This window comes from Chaetomium fimeti, assembly GCF_033439085.1.
Source record: "Chaetomium fimeti strain CBS 168.71 chromosome Unknown B0H64scaffold_3, whole genome shotgun sequence".
NCBI lineage: Eukaryota > Fungi > Ascomycota > Sordariomycetes > Sordariales > Chaetomiaceae > Chaetomium > Chaetomium fimeti.
In genome coordinates, this window is record NW_026944331.1 from 2,943,729 (window position 1) to 2,969,028 (window position 25,300).

General features: G+C 54.7%; 10 protein-coding genes across 10 annotated transcripts; 7 read left to right on the forward strand and 3 right to left on the reverse strand.

The window, feature by feature from the left end:
* Positions 1-998: 998 nt before the first annotated feature.
* On the forward strand, positions 999-2,756 carry B0H64DRAFT_126139 (uncharacterized protein). The gene is made up of 5 exons (XM_062798051.1): positions 999-1,191; positions 1,285-1,364; positions 1,439-2,140; positions 2,208-2,533; positions 2,584-2,756. The coding sequence occupies exons 1-5, from the start codon at positions 1,148-1,150 to the stop codon at positions 2,632-2,634; spliced, it is 1,203 nt and encodes a 400-aa protein (XP_062661058.1). The 5' UTR covers positions 999-1,147; the 3' UTR covers positions 2,635-2,756.
* Positions 2,757-3,542: 786 nt separating this feature from the next.
* On the forward strand, positions 3,543-5,301 carry B0H64DRAFT_126199 (uncharacterized protein). The gene is made up of 2 exons (XM_062798052.1): positions 3,543-4,054; positions 4,130-5,301. The coding sequence occupies exons 1-2, from the start codon at positions 3,750-3,752 to the stop codon at positions 5,238-5,240; spliced, it is 1,416 nt and encodes a 471-aa protein (XP_062661059.1). The 5' UTR covers positions 3,543-3,749; the 3' UTR covers positions 5,241-5,301.
* Positions 5,302-6,812: 1,511 nt separating this feature from the next.
* B0H64DRAFT_126302 (P-loop containing nucleoside triphosphate hydrolase protein) lies at positions 6,813-12,323 on the forward strand. Its single transcript, XM_062798053.1, has 7 exons — positions 6,813-7,093; positions 7,163-7,295; positions 7,364-7,553; positions 7,620-11,469; positions 11,524-11,597; positions 11,655-11,869; positions 11,947-12,323. The coding sequence occupies exons 1-7, from the start codon at positions 6,959-6,961 to the stop codon at positions 12,177-12,179; spliced, it is 4,830 nt and encodes a 1,609-aa protein (XP_062661060.1). The 5' UTR covers positions 6,813-6,958; the 3' UTR covers positions 12,180-12,323.
* A 729-nt stretch (positions 12,324-13,052) lies between these two features.
* B0H64DRAFT_392410 (AAA domain-containing protein) lies at positions 13,053-14,278 on the forward strand. The gene is made up of 3 exons (XM_062803549.1): positions 13,053-13,521; positions 13,748-13,893; positions 13,972-14,278. The coding sequence occupies exons 1-3, from the start codon at positions 13,336-13,338 to the stop codon at positions 14,162-14,164; spliced, it is 525 nt and encodes a 174-aa protein (XP_062661061.1). The 5' UTR covers positions 13,053-13,335; the 3' UTR covers positions 14,165-14,278.
* Positions 14,279-14,361: 83 nt separating this feature from the next.
* Positions 14,362-15,519, forward strand: B0H64DRAFT_126333 (inosine triphosphate pyrophosphatase). Its single transcript, XM_062798054.1, has 5 exons — positions 14,362-14,795; positions 14,879-14,952; positions 15,025-15,206; positions 15,285-15,318; positions 15,386-15,519. Exons 1-5 carry the CDS (start codon positions 14,610-14,612, stop codon positions 15,483-15,485), a joined length of 576 nt encoding a protein of 191 aa, XP_062661062.1. The 5' UTR covers positions 14,362-14,609; the 3' UTR covers positions 15,486-15,519.
* A 135-nt stretch (positions 15,520-15,654) lies between these two features.
* Positions 15,655-17,465, reverse strand: B0H64DRAFT_441007 (peptidase family C78-domain-containing protein; the record flags this gene model as incomplete). Its single annotated transcript, XM_062806534.1, has 8 exons — positions 15,655-15,682; positions 15,749-15,953; positions 16,018-16,201; positions 16,268-16,479; positions 16,539-16,643; positions 16,698-16,788; positions 16,852-17,331; positions 17,382-17,465. The coding sequence occupies 8 exons, from the start codon at positions 17,463-17,465 to the stop codon at positions 15,655-15,657; spliced, it is 1,389 nt and encodes a 462-aa protein (XP_062661063.1).
* A 1,807-nt stretch (positions 17,466-19,272) lies between these two features.
* Positions 19,273-19,986, forward strand: B0H64DRAFT_372899 (uncharacterized protein; the record flags this gene model as incomplete). The annotated part of the gene is made up of 2 exons (XM_062802246.1): positions 19,273-19,303; positions 19,361-19,986. The coding sequence occupies 2 exons, from the start codon at positions 19,273-19,275 to the stop codon at positions 19,984-19,986; spliced, it is 657 nt and encodes a 218-aa protein (XP_062661064.1).
* A 382-nt stretch (positions 19,987-20,368) lies between these two features.
* Positions 20,369-23,125, forward strand: B0H64DRAFT_392422 (uncharacterized protein). Its single transcript, XM_062803550.1, has 19 exons — positions 20,369-20,554; positions 20,688-20,798; positions 20,875-20,945; positions 20,999-21,035; positions 21,087-21,211; positions 21,267-21,336; positions 21,389-21,494; positions 21,547-21,657; positions 21,716-21,773; positions 21,828-21,895; positions 21,945-21,987; positions 22,040-22,087; positions 22,138-22,169; positions 22,220-22,320; positions 22,379-22,387; positions 22,441-22,510; positions 22,560-22,716; positions 22,781-22,810; positions 22,861-23,125. The coding sequence occupies exons 1-19, from the start codon at positions 20,533-20,535 to the stop codon at positions 22,963-22,965; spliced, it is 1,374 nt and encodes a 457-aa protein (XP_062661065.1). The 5' UTR covers positions 20,369-20,532; the 3' UTR covers positions 22,966-23,125.
* B0H64DRAFT_392426 (uncharacterized protein) lies at positions 23,126-23,601 on the reverse strand. Its single transcript, XM_062803551.1, has one exon. The coding sequence runs from the start codon at positions 23,448-23,450 to the stop codon at positions 23,208-23,210; it is 243 nt and encodes an 80-aa protein (XP_062661066.1). The 5' UTR covers positions 23,451-23,601; the 3' UTR covers positions 23,126-23,207.
* B0H64DRAFT_126726 (P-loop containing nucleoside triphosphate hydrolase protein) lies at positions 23,392-24,599 on the reverse strand. Its single transcript, XM_062798057.1, has 3 exons — positions 24,411-24,599; positions 23,682-24,331; positions 23,392-23,558 (listed from the first exon to the last, which is right to left on the reverse strand). Exons 1-3 carry the CDS (start codon positions 24,469-24,471, stop codon positions 23,550-23,552), a joined length of 720 nt encoding a protein of 239 aa, XP_062661067.1. The 5' UTR covers positions 24,472-24,599; the 3' UTR covers positions 23,392-23,549.
* Between the last annotated feature and the right edge of the window lie 701 nt (positions 24,600-25,300).

Here is a 25,300-nt window from a genome sequence, read left to right on the forward strand (position 1 = left end):
AGAAGAGCAAGATAACACCCGGGCGTCCTCGACACCCCCAAGTTGTCATCACAGCCCAACCGTCCAGTGTCCACCCTCTGGCCAAAAAAAGCGGAACTCGAAACGAAGGTAAGAAATCAAACAAAAGAGAAACAAATACAAGAAGTAAAGAAAAGAAATAAAATAAAATAAATGGAGCGAATACCTTTCTTTTCTTTGGGCTTCCGGTCATTTTATTCCTTCAGTTGCCGGGCATTTGGGCGACATCTACAGATTAGACCTTAAGTCCGGCTTTTGTGCCCATAGGGTAAGTGCAGTCGTGACGCAAATGGAGAGGCAGCATCGCAGATAACGGCCTCTACTCGGCCTCTCACTCCTGTGCATGTTCGCTGCTGTCCGGGCAGGCTTCACCCATGTGGCCTCCAGTCCGGCATCCGAATGGTCCTCAAGGCGAACAAAAGACCCAGTCTTTTGTGCCAAGGATTTGATAGCGGGTGTGCGGGTGTTCGAGGCCCAAGCACCAAGAGGCCTGGAGGTTCAAAAAGGCATCCATGACAGGTGGGACCAAAGGCAAGGGAAAATCGCTGATCCCTGAAACTTTCACGGTTCGAGTGGGTGCCAAACCTCGATGGCTCGCAACCTTGCCATGACCAAGCAGTTGTAGAGCGGTGAAGGGTTGGTTATCCTCGACATTTCCAGTCTAGGTAACCGATTAGGTGGAAAAGAGGAGGAAATTGTGAGGACAGGAGTGCCACGTCAACTTGAATTGTGGTGGATGGGTTCATCGGATGTGACCTGGGTTGAGGCACAAAAAGGCCTGGCCTGGCCTTGGGAAGGATAGGACGGGAGGTGTTGGCACATGTTGCCATCGAAGATTCACCGAGAGTGTAACGACCTTCAGCAAGAAAAGTTCCGGGCGGAAGGGACCCATGCTGCCTCGAGCGTCTTGCACAAGCCACTGCCCCGCAAATTTTCTTAGAACGCCCCAGCGCAGCTTTTCCCCTCCCTCAACATTTCTTAACACAAGGGAAGCCACGGTCACTCCATCATTTCTGAATTTTTACAACTTCTCCCTCCGCATCCCCGCCGCCGATCGACTTTGTCGTATCCAAATTCACACCCCGTCCACCCCAGAAACCATCACCTTATCGACAGAATAATCGTCGCCATGGCCGAGCCCATCAAGAACAAGCGGCCCGACCCCGCTGCTCCGTACGTCCCCGCTTGGCAGCGACAGCCTGAAAACGTCACTCGACGCACGCTGCCGCCCTTGATAAACACGATGCTGACCTAGGTTCATTTCAGTACCCCCCAGAACACGCCGGCAAATGCTGCCCCCATCTCGTCGCATGCCCAGCAACCGGGTATTTCCAGCATCAAAGAAGGTTAGTCGCTAGCAGCTGTCTGCTGCCCAACCTAACCCACCTGGTGTTCACGCACTGACCGCTCGATAACACAGAGGAACTTACCGCCGCCTCCATCTTTGCCAAAGACCCCCGCCTTGTATCGCTGATCCAGGGCCGCCTCGGCTCCCTTGTCGGTCGGTCGTCCGGGTACATCGAGTCACTCCCTACCGAGGTCAAGCGCCGTGTCTCTGGCCTGAAGGGCATCCAGAAGGATCACTCCAAGCTCGAGGCCGAGTTCCAAGAGGAGGTCTTGCATCTCGAGAAGAAGTATTTTGCCAAGTTCACCCCTCTGTACGAGCAGCGTTCCGCCATCGTAAATGGCAAGACCGAGCCCACCGACGTCCAGGTCGAAGCTGGTGAGGAGGATGAGGAAGAGGAGGAGGGCGCTGCCATCAAGGAGGAGAAGCCTGCCGAGAACGCCGAAAAGGTTTCGGGTATTCCCGAGTTCTGGCTCTCGGCCATGAAGAACCAGATCTCCCTGGCTGAGATGATTACCGATCGCGACGAGGGTGCCCTCAAGTCCCTGATCGACATTCGGATGGAGTACCTCGACAAGCCCGGTTTCCGCCTCATCTTTGAGTTCGCCGAGAACGAGTACTTCACCAACAAGATCATCACCAAGACCTACTACTACCAAAACGAGAGCGGCTATGGTGGCGACTTTATCTACGATCACGCCGATGGTGACAAGATCGACTGGAAGGCTGGCCAGGACTTGACCGTTCGCATCGAGCAGAAGAAGCAGCGTAACAAGAGTAAGTGTTGGTTGCCAAGCCATTCACAGCCATTCACACAAAAACACAATCCACTAACAAACACAAGCCACCAAGCAGACCCGCATTGTCAAGAAGACCGTGCCCACCGAGTCCTTCTTCAACTTCTTCTCGCCCCCCAAGGCTCCGAACGAGGAGGATGACGATGCCGCCTCCGACATTGAGGAGCGTCTGGAGCTTGACTACCAGCTCGGAGAGGACATCAAGGAGAAGCTCATCCCCCGGGCAATCGACTGGTTCACGGGCGAGGCGCTTGCTTTCGAGGAGCTTGATGAGGATGACCTGGAGGACTTTGATGAGGAGGACGACGAGGATGACGATGACGATGATGCCAGCGACGACCACGACGACGAGGAGGAGTCTGAAGAGGAAGAGGTGAGAGCATCCGAATCTAACCCGAACACTCGCGTACTAACTCTATTCAGGACGATGGCACCAAGCCCAAGCAGGAGACTGCCGAGTGCAAGCAGAGCTAAACGGTCACCTCTCCATCACGATGATCCACCGTTGTTCTTAATCGAGGCGTCGAGCCCGCGGGCCCGTTATTTGGGCCTCATTCCACATGATCCCCCCATTGCACACGGCACATCGGGGACGGGATCCGGCTTTGATGCAGATGCCATGCTGTACACGTAGCTAGGGGGGGAACAGATCCTAATATGAGGAGGACGTCGGAACCTGCCCGCTTGCATCAAAGTTTGGTTGTTTTCCATATCAAAGCTATCCGAGGGAGTTTGACTTTGCGGCCTGCTTGGCAATTTTCCCAGCAACGGCATAGACGGTACTAAAAAGGGGACCGCACATGGGCATGACAAGTGTCTGCTTGGTGGGAAGTCTCGGCAATGGGAACAGAGGTAGCAGTGCTGAATATTTGATCGCGGTATTCAGAGCAGTGCATTGCATGAGTCTAACCTCAGGTACCCTTGAGCGTTGCATGTGAAATGACAGTGTGACTCCGGAATCGGTGAACCCAGTGCTCCGGTTCGGAGCCTTCCCGGAGAAATGTGTAACCTGGAACCTAACAAAAGGGAAAACGCGTAGCCGAGCACCCCAAGAAGTGGGATATACACAGTAATTGCACAACAGGTGACACATTGAGCAACGGTTCCCTCCCCTGTCAATATTCAGGATTCCTAGAATAGGCGAGGTACCAAGGTAGCCATGGATATCCCTTACAACTACCTAGGTGCCTCCTTTCAGCATCTCAATGTCAAACTTGAGTCACTTCATGAATAAACTCGACGCTAGGGAGGCCCGGATCAGGGAAGGCAATGAGCCAGTAAGTTAGTTGCCACCCACATCCGAGGCTAGGAGAGCGGTAAAAAGACAATGGCGGTTAATAATAGCATGGAAGCGCTAGGTGAGATGGATGAGAGGAGTCAGCGGCCTGTAACTAATGGAATTCCGTCATCCAGAAAGATTTTCCTTGCAGTGACTCAACCCCGCTATAAAACCATAACCCCACCATAACATCCCACCGTGGGGTCGTCTGTGACCAGCATCCACCACAGCCTTTGACACATCGGCTCAGCGAGAGAGTGAATATAAAACATCCCCTACTTCCTCATCATTCAGTTCCGGATTCTTCACCATGACGACCCCAAGAGATATTGCACGTTCCTCGCTCGGCAACGCCGTTTCATACAGCCTTGAAGCATCCCCCGCGGCAACCTTTCATTCACCTCCAGCAAGCCAGGGCAGTTTTATGGCGGGGTCTCTCCCTACCAGAGCCGCCGTTACGGCCAAGCAGCTCAAACCCTTTAACGCCGAGGACATCAAGATCCTGCTTTTGGAGAATGTGAACCAGACCGGAAGGGATATCCTCACGGCTCAGGGCTACCAGGTCGAGTTCCTCAAGACTTCGTTGCCGGAGGACCAGCTCATTGAGAAGATTAGGTGAGCCTTTTCCCTTCCGTCTTCGGAGCTGGGTTTTGCCCCTGAAGTAGACCGCTAAATCTGACACCTACGCAGGGAAGTACACGTCATTGGCATCCGGTCAAAGACAAAACTCACAGCCAAGGTCCTCCAAGAGGCCAAGAACCTCCTCGTCGTCGGCTGCTTCTGCATCGGGACAAACCAGGTAGACCTGGACTATGCGGCCAAGCATGGTATTGCCGTCTTCAACTCGCCCTTTGCCAACTCGCGCAGCGTTGCTGAGCTGGTCATCGCCGAGATCATCACGCTTGCCCGCCAGCTGGGTGATCGCTCGCTGGAGATGCACCGCGGCACCTGGAACAAGGTGAGCGCCAAGTGCTGGGAGATTCGCGGCAAGACGCTCGGCATCGTCGGTTACGGGCACATTGGCTCTCAGCTGTCGGTCCTGGCCGAGGCCATGGGCATGTCGGTCATCTACTACGACATTCTCACCCTGATGGCCATTGGCTCGGCCCGTCAAGTACCGACTCTCGAGAAACTCCTGGAAGAGGCCGATTTCGTGACTCTCCACGTCCCGGAGACGCCCGAGACCAAGAACCTCATTTCGACTAAGGAATTCGAGAGCATGAAGTCGGGCTCGTACCTCATCAACGCCAGCCGCGGCACCGTAGTGGACATCCCGGCCCTGATCAAGGCGATGCGCGCGGGCAAGGTGGCGGGCGCGGCGCTGGACGTGTACCCCCACGAGCCGGCGGCCAACGGCGACTACTTTGTCAACAACCTTAACACGTGGGCCGAGGACCTGCGGGGGCTCAACAACATCATCCTCACGCCGCACATCGGCGGCAGCACCGAGGAAGCGCAGCGGGCGATCGGCGTCGAGGTGGCCGACTCGCTGGTGCGCTACATTAACCAGGGCATCACGCTAGCCAGCGTCAACCTGCCCGAGGTGACGATGCGCTCCATCACGCTCGACGAGCACGAGCACGCGCGCGTCATCTACATCCACCGCAACGTCCCCGGCGTTCTGCGCAAGGTCAACGAGATCCTGGCCGAGCACAACGTCGACAAGCAAATCTCGGACAGCAAGGGCGACATCGCCTATCTGATGGCTGACGTTAGTGATGTCAAGACCCAGGATATCAAGGACATCCGTGACAGCCTGGACTCGCTCACCTCGCGCATCATGACGCGGGTTCTGTACTAGAAGACAGGCCCGGCGCGAGAGATACAGAGAGAGGACCGGGAGTATATGGAGCTTCGGAAATGACTACATTGTGAGCTGACCAGTCGGTGTTGTTCGGTGTCCTGGGAATGGACGGGGAATTTCAACATTGTTCGGCTTGTCTGTTTTGCTTCAACATAGAACCATGCTCTCTGCCTGAGCAGACGGTAAAACCTGGCGCAGCCATCCGGCAGCATTTTGCATATAACGGGAACTGGGCAAAATATATATATTTTTCGGAAGTGACCCCGAGTCCCAGTTTGGTGAACCTGAATCGCGTCGTTGCTCTCCCCATGTTTTCTCGGCCCGAAGACGGAAGGGGACGTGCTGCACCTGAAACGGCGACAGAGAATTCCCCGGTTCGGTGGAGATTTTCAGGGGCTTGCAGACACGCGAGAACACCCATTCTGCCGGAGATGTCAAAAGTATAGAGTTGAGTAACCCGGTGTAGGTAGAAATTGGTGTAGCCGTTTTTGCTCTTTCTTTTTTGGTCGACGCTGTGTACACAGTCCTGGAGGGAGGAAATGCTGCGAACTCCAGGGGTGTCCAAAGTTCAGTGCAAACGAACGGTCTTGGCAAATGGTGGGATGTCGATTTGCTGGGCGGTGAGCAATTCCCACATGGTTGGGGATCAAAGTGGAGGGAGCCCCACTATTACAGACCCCTGCTTCTCAACCCCCGCTCTTGAATCTTTCATGGATTCTGTGGTTTTTTGTTTGCTTTCGTTAGCGGGTTGTTACTGTGTAAAGAAAGAAGTCCGACTTTGATACCACTTTCTCTTCATGTGTAGAAACTAGAAAGGCCCCCCTCCTCAGCTTGCGAAGGGAGAGAAAGGATCGAGGTGCAGGTGATTCGTGGAGCCCAGGGAATCGGTGTAGTGAGTGCATAACTCAGAGAGTCAAGGATTATGAAGACGGGTGGTCAATGATCTGAGGGCAACTCTTCCATGCTGTGCTCAAAGACCACAAGCCAACCGGGAAATCCTGCATTGCCGTTCCGTTGGCTTGCAGATGTTTCAACGGCAAAGTTGCTCTGTTACCCTGTCGCCCAACAGACATCGCCCAACTTCAGGTTCAACGTTGCAGCACATCGGCTGAGTTGCGTCGGGTGCTCACACCCGTTCAACCTCCACCTTGTCCAGTCCGCTGTAACCCAACCCCCAGAGTCTGTGCTTTGCACCCGCTTTACGGATTGTTACGCCCAGCTCACCTATCAACGCTCAACTTACAGCACACCCATGGCATCTCTTTTTTTTCCCAACCCCTGAGCTTGAACAACGGCCTTCCCGATATTCTGTCATTTTTTTTTTCGACTGCTCCATTCGCTTCGTACTCGTTCCGATCCCAACCACGCACGTTCCTGGCGTTGTTTGACATCGGCAACGCCGTCCCGCAAGCTACCGCATAAGAGCGGAGATTCTTTACCGCCGAAACTTACATTGTTACCATAACGTTACCTACCCTTTCATGAATGCCTTCCCCAAGCAACCAGCGCATCCACCTATCCCCATCCCCATCCCGCATTCTGCATCTTCCAGCTGCACCGCCGTCCGACAGACTGCGATCCCCTTCGCATTCCTGACCACAGCGCCGACCTTCTGCTGGCCGACCACGACGACAGCTGGCTCTTGAAGCCATCAACCCCACAAATTCTCTCCTCCTCCACCGCCTGTCCTACTGCAACCCCCCCAATCGCATCCAATGTCGGAGAGCTATGATGTCGGCACCAGAGCGTGGCAGCCCGACGCGACCGACGGCTGGGTTGCGTCCGAGGTCATCAAGAAGTCGGTAGACGGTTCAAAAGTCTTGCTTGAGTTCCAGCTAGAAAATGGCGAGGTACGCATTCCGTGTTTGGCGCCGCGCCTGTTCAGATCGTTGACCGGGCCTCTCTCTCCCATGCTGTAGACCAAGAAGCTGGAGATCTCCTTGGAGGCTCTCCAGTCTGGGAACGCCCCGTCGCTGCCGCCGCTCATGAACCCGACCATGCTCGAAGCTAGCGATGATCTCACAAACCTCTCGCACCTCAACGAGCCTGCCGGTAGACCAAACCCATCCTTGCTCGGTTGTTGGGACACACAAGATGCTGACAAGCCCGGCGCCGACTAGTCCTGCAGGCCATCCGCCTCCGATACCTCCAGAAAGAAATATACACATACTCAGGTATCGTGCTAATAGCAACCAACCCGTTCGCTCGGGTCGACTCGCTCTATGTTCCGGGCATGGTCCAGGTATATGCCGGGAAGCAGAGGGCTACACAAGCGCCCCATCTTTTCGCCATTGCCGAGGAGGCCTTCATGTATGGTTCTGCGCCGGCCGCGGGCTCTGGATACGGGTCTGGGGGCTTTTGCTGACCATCCCACAGGGACATGTTGCGAGATGGCAAGAACCAGACCGTTGTTGTTTCGGGCGAGTCCGGTGCCGGCAAGACGGTCAGCGCCAAGTACATTATGAGATACTTCGCGACAAGAGAATCGCCCGACAGCCCGGGTTCAAGGGCCAAGAGGGGGCCCGAGGCCATGAGCAAGACAGAAGAGGCCATCCTCGCCACAAATCCCATCATGGAAGCTTTCGGAAACGCAAAGACGACCAGGAACGACAACTCGTCACGTTTCGGCAAGTATATCGAAATCATGTTTGACAAAGGGACCAACATCATCGGCGCCAAGATCAGGACGTATCTGCTGGAACGGTCAAGATTGGTATTTCAGCCGCTTAAGGAGAGGAACTACCATATCTTTTACCAGCTGGTGGCCGGCGTGTCAGACAAGGAGCGTCAGGAGTTGGGCCTGCTGCCGGTTGAGCAGTTCGAGTACCTGAACCAGGGCAACATGCCGACCATCGACGGTGTGGACGACAAGGCCGAGTTTGTTGCGACCAAGCAGTCTCTCAAGACAATCGGCGTGAGCGACGCGAACCAGGCCGATATCTTCAAGTTGCTCGCCGGTCTGCTGCATTTGGGCAACGTCAAGATTGGCGCAATGCGGAATGATAGCGTGCTCGCGGCCACTGAGCCAGCCCTGGTGAAAGCTTGCGAGATTCTCGGCATCGATGCCACCGAGTTCGCCAAATGGGTTGTTAAGAAGCAGCTCGTCACGCGCGGTGAAAAGATCACGTCCAACCTCACACAGGCGCAGGCCATCGTCGTCCGGGATTCCGTTGCCAAGTTCATCTACTCGAGCCTGTTTGACTGGCTGGTCGAGATCATCAACCGGAGTCTTGCGACAGAGGAGGTGCTCAACAGGGTCACCTCGTTCATCGGTGTGCTCGATATTTACGGTTTCGAGCATTTCGCCAAGAACTCGTTCGAACAGTTCTGTATCAACTACGCCAACGAGAAGCTGCAACAAGAATTCAACCAGCACGTGTTCAAACTCGAGCAGGAGGAGTACCTAAGGGAGCAGATCGACTGGACCTTCATCGATTTTGCCGACAACCAGCCCTGTATCGATCTGATCGAGGGCAAACTCGGTATCCTCTCACTGCTGGACGAGGAATCTAGGCTGCCCATGGGCTCCGACGAGCAGTTCGTGACAAAGCTGCACCACAACTACGCCGCCGACAAACACAAGTTCTACAAGAAGCCCAGGTTCGGCAAATCGTCCTTCACCGTCTGTCACTATGCTGTCGACGTGACGTACGAGTCGGACGGGTTTATCGAAAAGAACCGTGATACGGTTCCGGACGAGCACATGGCTGTCCTTCGCGCCTCGACGAACAAGTTCCTCGGCGCCGTGCTCGAAGCGGCGTCGGCCGTGCGGGAGAAGGACGTCGCGTCAGCGAGCTCTAATGCGGTGAAGCCGGCGGCGGGCAGGAGAATCGGTGTCGCTGTTAACCGCAAGCCGACACTCGGTGGCATCTTCAAGTCCTCGCTGATCGAGCTCATGAACACTATCAACAGCACTGATGTGCACTACATCCGTTGCATCAAGCCGAACGAGGCCAAGGAGGCCTGGAAGTTCGAAGGCCCCATGGTGCTGAGCCAACTCCGTGCTTGCGGTGTACTGGAAACAGTCCGCATCAGCTGCGCAGGTTATCCTACGAGGTGGACCTACGAGGAGTTTGCTCTGCGATACTACATGCTGGTACCCTCAACAGAGTGGACTTCAGAGATCCGGGAAATGGCAAATGCGATATTAACCAAAGCCCTCGGCGCTAGCACGGTCAAGGGCATGGACAAGTATCAGCTGGGTCTGACCAAGATTTTCTTCCGTGCCGGCATGCTGGCTTTCCTGGAGAACCTCCGCACCAACCGGTTGAACGATTGCGCCATCATGATCCAGAAGAACCTGAAGGCCAAATACTACCGCAAGAAATACTTGGATGCTCGGGCCTCCATCATCGCGTTCCAGGCCACTACAAGGGCCTACAAGGCTCGGAAATCGGCGCAGGAGATGCGGACGGTCAGGGCCGCCACCTCGATCCAGCGAGTCTGGCGCGGACACAAACAGAGGAAGCAATTCCTTCGCGTCAGGGGCGATATCGTCCGCGCCCAGGCTGCCTTCAAGGGCTATCTGCGGCGTAAGGAGATCATGGAGACGCGCATGGGCAACGCTGCCCTCATCATCCAGCGGAGTTGGCGATCAAGGATGCAACTCCGGGCATGGAGGGACTACCGCAGGAAGGTCGTCATCGCACAGAGCTTGTGGCGCGGCAAGTCTGCTCGCAAGGAGTACAAGGTCATCCGTGCCGAGGCTCGTGACTTGAAACAGATCTCGTACAAGCTCGAGAATAAGGTAGTGGAGCTGACACAGTCTCTGGGTAGCATGAAGGCCCAGAACAAGGAGCTCAAGACGCAGGTGGAGAACTACGAAGGCCAGGTCACCATCTGGAGGAACCGGCACAATGCGCTCGAGGCGCGGACCAAGGAGCTGCAAACCGAGGCCAACCAGGCCGGTATCGCCGCTGCCCGTCTTGAGGCGATGGAAGCCGAGATGAAGAAGCTCCAAGCGAGCTTCGAGGAGTCGGTGGCCAGCGTCAAGAGAATGCAGGACGAGGAGCGGCAGCTGCGGGAATCTTTGCGTGCTACGAACTCGGAGCTCGGGACTGCGCACGAGGAGGGCCAACGCCAAGAGGCCGAGAAGAACTCGCTTCGGCAGCAGCTCGCTGAGCTCCAAGAAGCACTCGAGCAGGCCCGGCGGGCTGTTCCCCTCAACGGCGAGCTTGCGAACGGCCACGTACCCGCCCCCGCCGCCCCGCCCGGCCTTATCAACTTGGTGGCGGCCAAGAAGCCCAAGCGGCGGAGTGCGGGCGCCGAGGTTCGTGAGATTGATAGGTACAGCACGACCTACAACCCGCGCCCCGTCTCCATGGCTGTTCCCGGCGGAAACCGCCAAACCACTATGTCTGGCTCGACGTACATCCCCGGTGTCGACAGCATCGAGCTGGAGCTCGAGTCTCTACTTGCCGACGAGGACGCTCTTCACCAGGAGGTTACTCTGGGTCTCATCCGCAACCTGAAGATCCCGTCGCCCACGGGCAACCCGGCGCCTTCGGACAAGGAGGTCCTGTTCCCGTCGTTCCTGATCAACTTGGTCACGTCAGAAATGTGGAACAACGGCTTTGTCAAGGAGTCGGAGCGCTTCCTCGCCAACGTCATGCAGTCCATCCAACAGGAAGTCATGCAACACGACGACGACGAGTCTATCAACCACGGCGCCTTCTGGCTTTCTAACGTGCACGAGATGCTCTCGTTCGTCTTCCTGGCCGAGGACTGGTACGAGGCGCAAAAGTCGGACAACTACGAGTATGACCGCCTGCTCGAGATCGTCAAGCACGACCTGGAGAGCCTCGAGTTCAACATTTACCACACCTGGATGAAGATGCTCAAGCGGAAGCTGAGCAAGATGGTCATCCCCGCCATCATCGAGTCCCAGTCGTTGCCAGGTTTCGTTACGACCGATAACACCAGGTTCCTGGGCAAGCTCCTGCAGAGCAGCAGCCAGCCGGCATACAGCATGGACAACCTGCTGTCGTTGCTCAACAACGTCTTCCGCGCCATGAAGGGTTATTACCTCGAGGACGCAATCATCATGCAGACCACCACGGAGCTGCTCAAGCTCGTCGGCGTGACGGCCTTCAACGACCTGCTGATGCGCCGCAACTTCCTCTCGTGGAAGCGTGGCCTGCAGATCAATTACAACATCACGCGTATCGAGGAGTGGTGCAAGAGCCACGAGATGCCTGAGGGCACGCTCCAGCTTGAACATCTGATGGTGAGTGAACCTGCGGTTTTAATGGTAGGATAATGGTGCTAACTCTCACACTAGCAAGCAACAAAGCTCCTCCAGCTCAAGAAGGCTACCCTGAACGACATCGAGATCATTCAGGATATTTGCTGGATGTGAGTCTTCCTTTTACTGCCCATCCTTATTGCCGGCCACTAACCGTGTGTACGCAGGCTCTCTCCCAACCAGATTCAGAAACTCCTGAACCAATACCTCGTCGCCGACTACGAGCAGCCCATCAACGGCGACATCATGAAGGCGGTCGCGTCTCGGGTGACGGAGAAGAGCGATGTCCTCCTGCTTCCGGCTCTCGATATGGACGACAGCGGGCCGTACGAGATCGCCGAGCCCAGAGTCATCACCGCTCTGGAGACATATACCCCATCTTGTAAGTCCACATCAAGCTACCCCCAACACCGGGCTCCCCCCGTTCCCGGATCCCGGCTAACAACACCCTCCAAACAGGGCTACAAACCCCGCGCCTCAAGCGCCTCGCCGAGATCGTCTCGCAGCAGGCCATCGCCCAGCAGGAGAAGCTCGAGTACGGCTCCGAGATGGGCGAGGAGGGCGAGGACGAGGGCGCGTACGATGATGACGGCCAGAGCGCCGGCGACATGACCCAGGTCGACCAGGCCGAGCAGCCCGAGCAGACCGAACTCGCCTCGCGCCCGGCGAGCATGGCTGCGAGCGCCGCTTAGTCGGCGGCCTCTGCTGCTGCTGCTGCTACTGCTGCTGCCGCTGCTGCCGCTGCTGATGCGCGGCCCGACTCGCCCGTTCTGCCCGTCCCTGAATCCTTGGTGCTGCCTAGGCAGAGAGCGAGGCAGAGGCCTGCTGCGATGCTTTTTGGGCCGTGGGAATCGAACGGCGGGGGTGGAGATGGCGCGGGTGGGAGTGGGAATGGTGGTGATGGTCATGTCGGTCCTATGAAAGAGGGGTATAAAAGGTTGAGGAACAGGAGCGGGGGCGGGAACGGGAGCGGGTGAGGAATGGGAAAGCGGGAATTTTTTATATCGACGTTCTTCGTTCTTCATCTTTCTCTCTTGTGGGATTTATCTACGAACCCGGGACGATGTGATGCGCCTTTGACTGGCTTGGGGATGGATATTAGACATGTTGCTGCTGTTGCTGTTGTTTGTGTTTGGTCTCCCCTCACCCAACTCTTCTTCTCTGCCCTGGGCTCCCCGATTGCTTGGTTGCTCGTCTGCTCACCTGCCGGTACTATGGACATATGGTACAGGTAGATGGTTGATTTATTTGGTGGGCGGTTTTAGCGGCAGGAAGAGGCACGGGGTAAGTGGTCCCTACCTTAATTATGCATAACAACTGTCGGTTGGGTGTGAGGTAGGATACATGGTTGGGGGTGTGAAAAGGTTAGAAGACGCTAGGAAAGAGAGCGAAGCTAGATGAATGGATGAGTGATGGAGTTATGAGCCAGAGACAAGGTATTGGTGCCTTTGATGGCACGGGCTTTGGGTTGAGATATGGGCCAATGTAACAATGACGAACGGACAAGCTTGAAGTAAGTGATATAACACACAATCTCGTTTTATCTTAACTTAAAAAGAGTCAAGTTTAGGAAGGAGTATCCGGTTGCTTCTGTTGTTACTCCAACTCAAGGTTAAAAGTTGTGACACAGTGGGGATTTTTGGCGCCGCACATTCCCCCAAATTGCAACAGTAAAAATATTTTTGGGCGAAACAGAGACCACTCATACTCACCACTTACACCCGCATCACCCTTGTTCAAGAGCCAACAACACCCCACCCAGAAAACAGCGAAAAAATATACGAGGAAAGCAGTTACTCGGATTATCAAGACTGAAATACCAGAAAAAGAAAAAGAAAAACCAGGAGGATGTCTCGCAGCCTCCCCAACATCATCATCACGGGCACCCCCGGCACCGGCAAGACGACTCACAGCGAACTGCTGGCCGAGCGTACAGGTCTCAGGCACATCTCAGTCAACGAGGTGGTCAAGGATCGCGAGTGCCATGAGGGCTGGGACGATGAGTTCCAGAGTTGGATTGTGGACGAGGATAAGGTGGGTTTTGTTCTCTTGTGGTTTGGTTTCTCTCCTGGATCACACTCATTATTCACTCACCACTCACGGATTTCATTGACTTGCTCTCGTCCAATTTCTTTTCTTCCTTTTTTCCACTCCATTTTTTCCGGGTTGTGTTCAGACCCCCCGTTTCAGTGCACTGTTGGCGTATATGCATGTGGATATGGATGCTGAGGTGGACGATGCTAATAAGAGACGATAATAGCTGCTCGACGCCATCGAGGAAGACGCCAAGCAGGGCGGCTGCATAATAGACTGGCACGCGTGCGACCTGTTTCCCAAGAGCTGGATCGACCTGGTCGTGGTGCTACGGGCGGATACAGCAACGCTATATGATCGCCTGAAGGCGAGGTAAGTCCAATCGCTTTCTTTCTCTATAATGACATCAGAGAGATTAGGTGTAGTAATAAGTGGTTAACATGAGTTCAGGAAATACTCCGAGACGAAACTCCAAGAGAACATGGACTCGGAGATCATGGAGGTGTTGTTGCAGGAGGCCAAGGAGTCGTATGACGAGGAGATTGTGGTTGAGCTACAGAGCGTGGACGCGGATGAGATGGAGAGCAACGTCGAAAGGATCGAGCAGTGGTTGGACCAGTGGAAGAAGAACAATGCCTCATGAAGACTATTTAAAGGGGTCTGGAGGAGGGAAAAGGTTGGCTGGGGAATACCTAGGTAGTTAAGAACCGAGAATCGTGACCTCGGAGTAAAATCATGAGATATGGCATGACCAGTTCATCGGCGTGGGCAACCCTCCTGTGTTCAATCTTTCCCAGTCAAGACACCGCCATGATCACATCTTTTCAGAGGACCCAGGGCTGAATGGTTTGGCTCTCCTGGAAATATGCAGCAACCGGGGCGAATGAAACTACCGAGTGTCCCCTGAAGTTGGTAATTACTTCTGATTACTCCGTCCAGCGAGAATACCCCTCCTATAACCCCACCCCGTCAGACGTACATGGTATCAAGAACAGGAACCCGAAATCTCAACCCTTCAGTAGAAACAACCTCGACAACACATCCTCTAACCCACAAAGAAAAAAGGCAACAGAACATCATCCCCCAAAATGACGACCCCCACGGCAGCACGACACATGGTCAACTTCATCACAGGCAACACCAACAAGCTACGCGAGGTCAAGGCGATCCTGGAGCCGGCCATCCAGGTCGAGAGTCAAACCCTAGACTTGATCGAGATCCAGGGCACACTGGAGGACGTGACGCTGGACAAGTGCCGCCGGGCAGCCGATCTGGTAAACCCCCCACCCGGTCCCCCCCCCCCCTCCCCCGAACGCATGACATATCCCAAAGGAACCTAAAACCAACCGACAAACAGGTCGAGGGCCCCGTCCTAGTCGAGGATACCTGCCTCTGCTTCAACGCGCTGAACGGGCTGCCGGGGCCGTACATGTACGCAATCCCAGTGCTCTACCTACCTGTCTCATAGTTGTTATGGCTGATCATGCCCTCCCCTCCCCACAGTAAATGGTTCATGAAGTCCCTCGGGCACACGGGGCTCAACAACCTGCTGGCGGCGTACGAGGACAAGTCGGCCAAGGCCGTGTGCACGTTCGCCTACTCGGCGGGCCCGGGCCACGAGCCGATTCTGTTCCAGGGGATCACCGACGGCAAGATCGTGCCGGCGAGGGGGCCGGGGGATTTCGGTAGGTCACTCGCTGGAGGGCCGGGGTGAGGTGATCACTCGTGATGAGGGTTATTTGCTAATCCGTGGTGGGCTACAGGGTGGGACGCCATCTTTGAGTACGAGGGGCAAACGTGAGTATTTTACCCCTCGGGGCTCCGTGTTCGTCATATACAGTGGGAGGGTTGCTGACAGGCGTAGATACGCCGAGATGGACAAGGCAGCAAAGAACAAGATCTCGCACCGCTATCGGGCGCTGGCCAAGCTCCAGGCATGGTTTGCAAAGGAGATGGCGCCGTAGAAGAGTTGCGAATCGGTCAACGGTGGATGCAAAATGCGAATAATAAGCAACCGGACGCCTGTCGCTGCCTAACTATTGCTTTTGCTATGCTGAGAAGGACTCTTAAATCGATGGGTAAGACGGGCGGGCCCGTTGAGTCTAGTCAGACTAACCGCTCTGGTGCCGCATCTCAGACCCCCTCCGTCTCGGGGAGCAATCTTTCGAGTCGTTAGTATACGTTCCATGCGGGCCAGACGGACGAACGTGGGGGTGAGAGTACAAACCTCAATAGCTCGAACTCCTTGTACGCCTTGAGGTAACGGCTCCCTCTCCGATACGGCTTCAGCGCCATGTCCGGCATGGGATGGGTGAAAGTCTTGCCTACGAGGCGCACAATATACGAAGAGTCATGAAATGAAGGGTCAAACACGATCAACTGTTTGGAGCCATTCTTGAGTTTCTCAAAGCCAACGATGGTGAGCGAGTGGCCTGACAGGAAGTGTCAGCTCAGTATTCAGGAGTAAACAGTTCTATGCGTGATGGGAGTTCTTACCGGCATGCTGAAAGTAAAGTGGCGGTAGATTGGTCTTGCGAATAGGTTGCGCGGGGTCCTCAACACCGGACTGGAAGTAGTTCTCGACAAATTCCATAAGCAGTGCCTCAGACTTGCCAGGCTCCTTGTGCTTCACCCCCTCAGCATCGCACGGAATATTTAGGTGGCGAAACACGGCTAACGCCTAGTGAGATCTGGTCAGCCTGGTTCCATGGTGGCGGGAGGTGGCTTAACAGAGTATGTACGGTACCTCTGGCGTGCCAATGTACTTTCTCGTCCCCATGATGCCGCCCGTCTCGAGACGGCCCTGAGGGTTAATTCCTTGATCCCAGGCCGCCTCGATCCACTCTTGAATTTGGAAAATGGACGGTATGGAACCGTGGAAATGTTCGTGCCCCTTGAATTTGGCGTCAACGACGCACGAGGCCAGCATCTGGATGTTCCGGTAGCCACAGAACCCTCCTGTGGGATTGTCCTATTGTGAGTCTTGGGTTGAGGTCGTTAGGGGTTCCAGGACGTACCCTCACGCTTCAACTTCGAGACATGTTGTACGGATGGGTGGCAAAGATAGGCGTACTTTGTTGACGGGCTTTGCTCTAGCAGCAGCGCCAGCACAGAGATGACACCTTTTGTTGTTAGCTGAGTAGGTGGCATGACAAGAGACGGTGGGTGTTGCTCACCTTGAGACGTAACCTGGCCGTTCTTCTTGAGTAGCACTACCAGCCAATCCGGCATACGGTCCTCGTGCGCGTACTTTCCGAGTTGGGCCTTCTAGAAAAGGATGAGTCGCGATCAGCAGGATCAATACGTTGCGCGTCAGAAAGCAAAACTTACGCCAAGCCGTTTACCGCGGTTGGAATGGCCTGCTGAAGTATGCTTCTCATCCGGTGACCGTTTTGACGACAAAATCCTATGAGCGGTCGACGACCCGGGCATTCTAAGCAGCCGTTTCCAGGCCGAGATGGCGGTTGCCTGGCGATCGTTTTTCTCGGGCTCGTGGTCCGACCGACGGTGTCGTTCTGCTTCGCGGTGAGCCCTCGATGGCCCGGAGGTAGAAGGCGTTTCAGCTTTTGGATGCGGCATCGGCGCCGACTCCTCTCCTTCCTGCAGGTGATGGCCTGACTCCTCGGAATGAAGCTCAAGGTGGTAGTCCAACTCTTGAAGCAGAAGAATTTCCCCACATCCATCGGCCGGGCACTCAACGTATGAAATGTCCTCGGCAGTGCCGGGTCTGTCAGACGCGCCGTCGTTTTCTTTCACACCAAACTGAGAGTTCAAGTCCCCTTCGCCCTCAGGATGGAAGGTTTCCATATGCTGATACCGTCAGTACCGAGAGGGCGCACTAGCATGTCAGACAGACTCACCAACAGCATTTCATATTCGCCAGTGCCGTTTGGCCCGTTCTCCCAGCCGCAAAAGGGACATACCATCCCCTTGTCCTCGGCCATTTTCTTTGACCGTGTCACCTCTCTTTGTTCGGGCCGGGTACCTTGGCGGTTGGCGCGGTCTCAAAACACACATACCATCGACGGTCGAGCAACGAGGTCATAACGTTATCCGGAATTGTGGAATATTTGCATGGGCAAAAAGGCTGGGCAAAGCCAACCAAGCACGCAAAAGTTGCGAGTTGCGAATTGCGAGTTGTGCATGAGGCCGTCAGGCAGGGAAGCAGCAACCAGCCGGCGCTGGCTTGTTGGGCCTGCCGGCTGTTGCCCCCCTTGCCCTAGAACTGGAAAGAGGCATCCTTTATGCGGTTAGGGTCAACCCCGCACCGGAAGTTGGCGCCAAAGGGAAGGATTTTAGGTTTCCCCCAGCTTTTGGGTTGCCTGGTCACTCGTTGCCATCTTGTCTTTTCTTCTGCGTGTCCCCGGCACCGATATTCGTAAAGGTTCTGTAAGTGTAACCCCGAGGAAAGCTATCAGGTCACAGGCGCCGAAAGTAACCATAGTGGACACGACCATTAAAACACGCGAGACAAAGCAACCTTATTGCGTTTAGCGTTTGCTCCACCCTCAGCCCGCCACGGTAACATTACCCCTGATTACCCAAATAAGCTAGTTTGATGGATATTCATCGCTTTCTCTCTTGGTCTTTTTTTTCCTTCCTGGAAACACACTGCACAACTCACGAGCGCAGCTCGTCAGTACTTACTGCGTGTGTATACAGAAGATGGAGAGCTTTAGCATGAGGGAATATGTATATGACACATCTTCACCGGTATAGAGACGACACACCTGCGAACTACGGGGTGTTGGCCTGGTGACAGTGGACAGTGGCTGGGTGAGATGATAAGAAATAACTGCTCACTTACTTTGCTCTCTCCCCCCTGCGGTTCTATGGGAAGCACCGACTGGCAGAGCTGTGTGCTCCTACGGCTGCCGGTTTGTAGCCGCGTTCGGTCCTCACCCCCCAACTTCCGAAGGTAACCGTAGATCAGACAACCTAGTCATGTTCCTTTTTTTTCGGATCAATAACAGCCCTAAGTATGCTTGCTAACTCGGGTTCCATCTTCGAACGCTCTTAACTCCATTTCCGCGGGAGTCCTGCTTTCAAACGATGCTTACCTTATCTTACTCACCACCCCCATGTCTGAATCGTGGAAGCCGAGTAAGGGTCATACAGGTTTGGAATGGCCAACAGGCCATCCCGATTGGCCCTGTAGAGGAACTTACAACGGCCATAGTGCGGAATGAGTAGGCGGTGTAGCGAAGGGTTCTCGGTTTGGTCAACGGATCTCAGCGTATTTTCTAACCGGAGAAAGCAAAACCAAGTCGGTTGAACCGGAGACGGGATTGAGTCCCGCGGACAACAGGCATACCTGGGTACGCACGGGGGTGCGCGTCTACCATGGTCCAGGACTGGGGAAGCATTGGTCGGCAATAATGATGATGAGTGAACCAACCCGTTTCAGTACCCCGAGATTCCATATCGTAGTCAAACTGGCGTATTATACGCGAGGTGGGCAGTGCTACTAGAGTTGGCAACGAGCGGCTCGGAGGCTGTGTTATGTTGCTGAGTCAACTACTGCAGCTTGTTACTATAGAGCTTCCTATTCAGGGCGACCGAAAGAAACGTCTAGTTACACAGGCAATGTCATCTACGCTCGGAGTTAGAGCGGGCATAATGTAGCATGTTTACTCATGGAAATGGCCGGTCTCAGCTCCAGAGCCCCCGCGGGGCGGCTGTATATATGAGTCAAGAAACTCGCGGGTTGTTTTCATCAGGACCACTCAGCGAGATTACTTGGCGGCGACCATGGCTCAGCCGCTAAAACGAACGTTCCATGGTGCGTACTCCAGTAACTGTCGGGATATCGGGGGAAAAGGCTAACTTACTGCTTCAGGATGCTTGACATGTCGCCGGAGGAAGGTCCGATGTCTCGGCGGTAGTCCATGTCCCAACTGTTCCAAGATGAACATCGCCTGTCACAGCTCCTTCGAAACCAACCTCCGCGTTCGCGTTGCAACGGCGACTGGCCAGAGGGACTTACAAACCAAGTCCCCGACGGGAAAGCCAAGTCCTCTCCCGGAAGCCCCTACCGCATCTGCTCGAACATTGTTCGATGCCGGTGCCGCATCCGCCTTCGCAGTCCATAACGCTTCGGACACGGCCGTTGATACCAATGTCTGGGGCACCCAGACACCCTCTGCCCCCTTAGACCGCAGCCAGAGGACAGACTTTGATCCAGCTCTGTTCCTCGACCCATGGTGCTTCAGCATTCCCTCTCCCGCTGGCCCAAGTTTTCAGGTTACCTCCTGCAGCCAAGTCGAATTTCCGGCAACCGAACCCTCGATATGGTCCCCCTTGCACTTTGACGGGTCGGCCCTGGGGATACCGTACTTTCAACCTTCTAACACCGTCTTCGGACCCGAGTCGGAAATATCACCATCCATCAATGCTCAAAGCCAGGAAGGGATGGGCGGGGATGACTGGCTTCAATACACCGCCGCGAGCCACGCAAGGAGTTGACATATATGCTCTGGGACCCGTGAATTTGTCCAGCGGGTGAAGTCCAACATAACGATAACTCGACTGGTTCTTCCAGCGCGGAAAAGAAAGAAGACGGGGATATCGAGACTGTGCTCCTCAGCTCTTCGGTTAAATTTAACGGCTCACATAATACCCTTGGGGAGCACGAGAACACGCATGTACAATACCTTGGGTATAGGATTTGGAACCTAGGTATCACTTCGAACCAGGTTATGTTGTTCCGTAAATAAAAGATCGATCCCGATATTTGCATAGAAGTGAATGAGTAATTTCGGCTGAGGTTAACTCCTGTGTAAGTGCATTGGCGTTATCGATACGGACACCCTGCAGCAACCAGGAACCCGCCCCCCCCCCTGGTCCGATCTGTCACCCCACCTTCCCCTCCACCCCGCCGAAATATTCTGCCCCGCCATTGACTGTTTGCGACACCATCACCAAATCCGTTGTTGTCGCGGCACCCGAGACTCGTCTCTCCTTTTCAGCTTACTCTAGAGACCTGTCTTAGTGGCCTTAAAAGCAGTCAAAATGCTTGACGTGAACGATTTCAGTATGGCATCCTCCACCTCACCCATCCACGTCGCCCAGTTCAAGTTCCCGCATCTTCTGATACGATTGCACGCGATCATGGCTTGGCGCACCGAATGTCCCTACTTAAGAGGCTAACATTGAGCCCTGAACAGTTACCGAGCGTGGTGGCAACCCCGAGAGGATCAGGGAGAGCCAGCGCAAGCGCCATGCCCCCGTAGAAGTCGTTGACGAGGTCATCGCCATGTGGGAGGACCACCGCAGGAGTATGTTGACGCCCAGGCCTCCGTTTGTCTTTTTGCTATTGTCGCAAACCGGTCCCCTAACTCATCCGTTATACAGCCGCCTACGACGCCAGCCAATTCAGCGCCAGAATCAACGGAGTCCAGAAGCAGATCGGTCCGAAGAAGAAGGCATGCATCACTCGAACCGCTCCCATCCTACTCGAATCTGACCACAAATCCAGGCCAAGGAGGATGTTACCGATCTACTCAAGCAAAAAGGTTGAAGGAACCGATTCATTTTGGGCCGTCCAGGGTGCTGATATGCCTTAGCCGACCTCGAGAAGGAGAAGAAAGAGCTGCTTGCCTCGGCTGCTGAAAAGGAGAAACTCCTGAGGATCAAGGTCAAGACCATCGGCAACTTTGTCCACGACTCTGTCCCGGTCTCAAAAACCGAGGTCCGTGTCCACCGATATTGGCCCCTGGAGCCCACAGTAGCCTAACGATTATTAGGACGATAACACGGTCGAGCGCACCTGGGCACCTGAGGGCGTCACCTTTGAGAAGCGCAATGTTCTTTCGCGTAAGGGCAAACACGCAACATTAGCTCCAGGACTGGGCTGACGAGGGGTTAGATCATGAGGTTCTCGACAAGTTGGACGGCTATGACCCGGAGAGGGGAGTCAAGGTTGTTGGCCATCGCGGGTATTTCCTGCGTCGATGGGGTGTCTTCCTGAACCAGTATGGGTCGCCGTTCCCAAGCCTATGTTACGGGTTCTAACAAGAATTTCAGGGCTATCATCAACTATGGTCTGGAGTTTCTGCACGATAGGGAATACGTTCCCCTGCAGACCCCCCAACTCATGCTCCGGGATCAGATGGCGAAGACCGCTCAGCTTTCGCAGTAAGTCAGCCTTAGCAGTTACCTCCGCCTCGATGACGATTATTGACCCCAAATTTAGATTCGACGAGGAACTCTACAAGGTCACTGGCGACCAAGCGGACAAGTACCTCATTGCGGTAAGTACATTCCGGGGCCAAGTCATTAATCTGCCGTCGACTGACTTGTGACAGACTTCGGAACAACCTATCTCTGCGTACCACAGTGACGAGTGGTTGCAGCCCAAGGAACTGCCCCTGAAGTAAGTAGTGCGGCATAATCCGTCAGGGCTTGTGCTAACACTCTCTCAGGTATGCGGGCTACTCGACTTGTTTCCGCAAAGAGGCTGGTGCTGTAGGTTCAAGCCGCTTGCCTAAACAGTTACCCCATCACTGACTTGTAGCAGCACGGGAAAGATGTCTGGGGCATTTTCCGTGTCCACGAATTCACCAAGGTTAGCCGCAGCATTCCCAACCAACAAAAGCAGTGTCTAATATTTCGCAGGTCGAGCAATTTTGTGTCACCGACCCTGAGAAGTTAGTTCCCGCCTACGTGATGATGACTGTGCCGGTTCTTACATATTCAGGTCCTGGGAGATGTTTGACAACATGATCTCGACGTCGGAAGATTTCTACAAGTCTCTCGGTATCCCCCACCGGGTTGTCGCTATCGTCTCTGGCGCTCTTAGTATGCAGCCCCCTTTCCTTTTGTAGTATTACTAAAGACAGCTCGCTAACTTCACCAGACAACGCTGGTAAGTTGGAGAACAAAAGGGAATTGCGCGCTATCCTGCTAACCAACATAAAGCTGCTAAGAAGCTTGATCTTGAGGCCTGGTTTCCCCACCAAGGCGAGTTCAAGGAGCTTGTCAGCTGCTCGTAAGTGCAGACACACTCGGGTTAAAGGACAGCGCTAACCCTGACACAGGAACTGCACCGATTACCAGAGCCGTGACCTTGAGATCCGCTTTGGTATCAAGAAGCAGACCGACGCCAAGAAGATCTATGTTCACTGCCTCAACTCGACTCTCACTGCCACAACAAGAACAATCTGCGCTATTCTGGAGAACTTCCAGACTGAAGATGTAAACATGCCACCACAGAGCCGCCCATCTTTTTGATTTTTTTTGTTGACTAATTCTTCTCTAGGGTGTCAACATCCCTGAGCCGCTCCGGAAGGTAAGACAGTAAGGCTCCATGACTGCGCGCTCCGATACTGACGATCATAGTACCTGCCTGGTGCTCCCGAGTTCATCCCATTTGCGAAGACGGCGGCCGACAAGAAGGAGGGTGAGAAGAAGGAAGGCGAGAAGAAGGAAATCCCTGTCCGGTAAGGGTCTTGAATAGACGCGAGCGGGAGTTTTGGTGTTGGTTGCCATGTAGGCAACTGGGCAGTGAGTTCCAGTCTTGTGATGAGACTTGGGGCCTGATGAGCCGATATATCCGGGGATAGAGGAGCGTGGTCATCCTGTCATCAATTTCCACTGTGCGAGGTTTGGTCCGAAAACAAGTGATCATATGTCGATGCCCTGGCACCCTATGGGCAAAGTAGTAAACGTAAATAAAGCCAGTGCTTCTACCACTGCTGTAGCCCCCCATCATACATCAAACGTTGTCCTCGGCGCCACCACGCCAACATTCTGAGAAGATCAACATGAGTACCGCTTCGCTGAGACCGTCCCCAAAATGCTCGCCTGTACCTGGCCAGTCCCGAAAACAACACCACGAATGTGCAAGATAGGAGAAAATGTCCAGGCCACTTTGAAAAGCCCAGAATCATCATAATAAAAAACGTTGAAAGTCCAACCGACCAACCCATTACCCGCCCCTTACGACGGCGACAATCCCCCTTATAACGTAATGCAGCCGGGCAGGGAGGGCATAGCCTCTCTCCCCAGCCCAAACATGGAACAAACACCTACCCCCCCTCCCAACCCAACTCTCCCATTACCCCCCTCCCTCCCTCCCTCCCTCTCCCCCAGGGAAGAAAGAAAGAAAGAAAAGTAGAAAAGAAACCCAAACCCAAACCCACATCACATCACATCACCGCGCACTTCCCCCCGCCCGACGGCTCCCCGGGGTTCTGCGACTTCTCCACCTCGCCGATCAGCAGCTCGAACGACTTGGCCACGTTCTCGTTGTACCGCGCGCTGGCCTCCGTCCACGCGCACCCGTGCTTGTCGGCCAGCGCCTTGCCCTCCTCCGCCGTCACCTGCCGCTGCTCGGGCCGCAGGTCGCACTTGTTGCCGACGATGCAGATCGGGACGGTTTCGGTGCCCTGTTTTTGGGGGGTGGTTAGTTGGATTTGGTTTGGTTTGGTTGGGTTGGGGGGTGGGTTCGTTGTAGTGTGGTAAGATGTGTGTGGTGTAGTGTGATGTGGTGTTGTTATGGGGAGGGGGGGATCGGAGGGAAGAGGACGAGGGGTACGAACGAGGTGGTTCAGAATCTTGTCCCGGATCACTTGCACCATCTCGAATGACTGCAGCGACGAGACGCTGTAGACCAGCATGTAGCCATGGATGCCAATGAAGTGCTTCGAATTGAGGATGCTGTACTCGTCCTGCCCGGCTGTGTCGACAATCTCGGTCGCGAACTCCTGTCCCTTGTACCGGATCTCCTTGCTAAAAGTGTTCTCAATGGTCGGGTAGTAGCTCTCGACAAAATGTCCGTCAACGTATCGGACTGCCAGCGAGGATTTTCCTGTTTATTCACACACGCGCGCGCGGGGTGGTTAGTGCGGGGGTTCACAGGTGGGAGAGTGAAAGGAGGGGTGACGAACCGACTGAGCGGCTGCCCACTATGGCAATCTTCCGCTGTTTGGCGAGTGTGGTCGGCGGCATTTTTATGACCTTGTCGTCGCGACGGTAATTCGGGATGTTGGTAGTACGAGGGCCGTAAATAACGGTCACGCCGAGAGGTTGTCTGGTCCAATGCGGCGTGATGCGATCAGACAAACAACTCGAAGTGGTTATGTTTGAAACGAGTGTTGATCCAAAGTTGTTGAAACAAAAGGACGCTAAAGACCCTGCTATTTGGAATCGTTCAAACCGGGGAGGATGGCTGGGCAGCTAGCACGTTCGAAATCGGTCAACAAAAGTCACAATGCAGCACACTGCACCTGAACTCTGGAACTGATGTGTGAAGTGAACTGTGTGAAGGGTTGCGCAGCAGCTACACGAGTACTGGGTAATGTACACAATGGATTACCCCTACTCCGCAACACGATACGGGCGGTTCCAGGCCCCTCCGAGGGGGATGGCGGGGCGGGGTGGCTACTTTGCCGGGCCGGTTGCGTGCCTTGGCGAGCTTGGCGGGCTTCATGAGAGGCTATTGGGCAGAGTCTCAGCGCCCCGCTGCGGCTCAAGCCTGGATCGCCCCGGGAATTCATCCAGGCGAACGCCACTGGCTGCTGTGTGTGACATTTGACTCGGGCATGTGACAATTCCAAGCCCCGGGCGTCGAGGCTATCATCGGCCAAAAGGGTCGATGCTGAGAGAGAGCAGATTGGAGCAAAGTATTCTATACGTTGAATGTAAATGTAGCCATTCTACCTAGGCTTGAATCAACCGTTGCGTCTATGTGTTTGCGGGAATCGTTCCCTCGTGCCCGTGTCATGTCCCCATGTCATGTCCTAATGTCACATCCCTTCATGCAGTGAAACTGCATCAT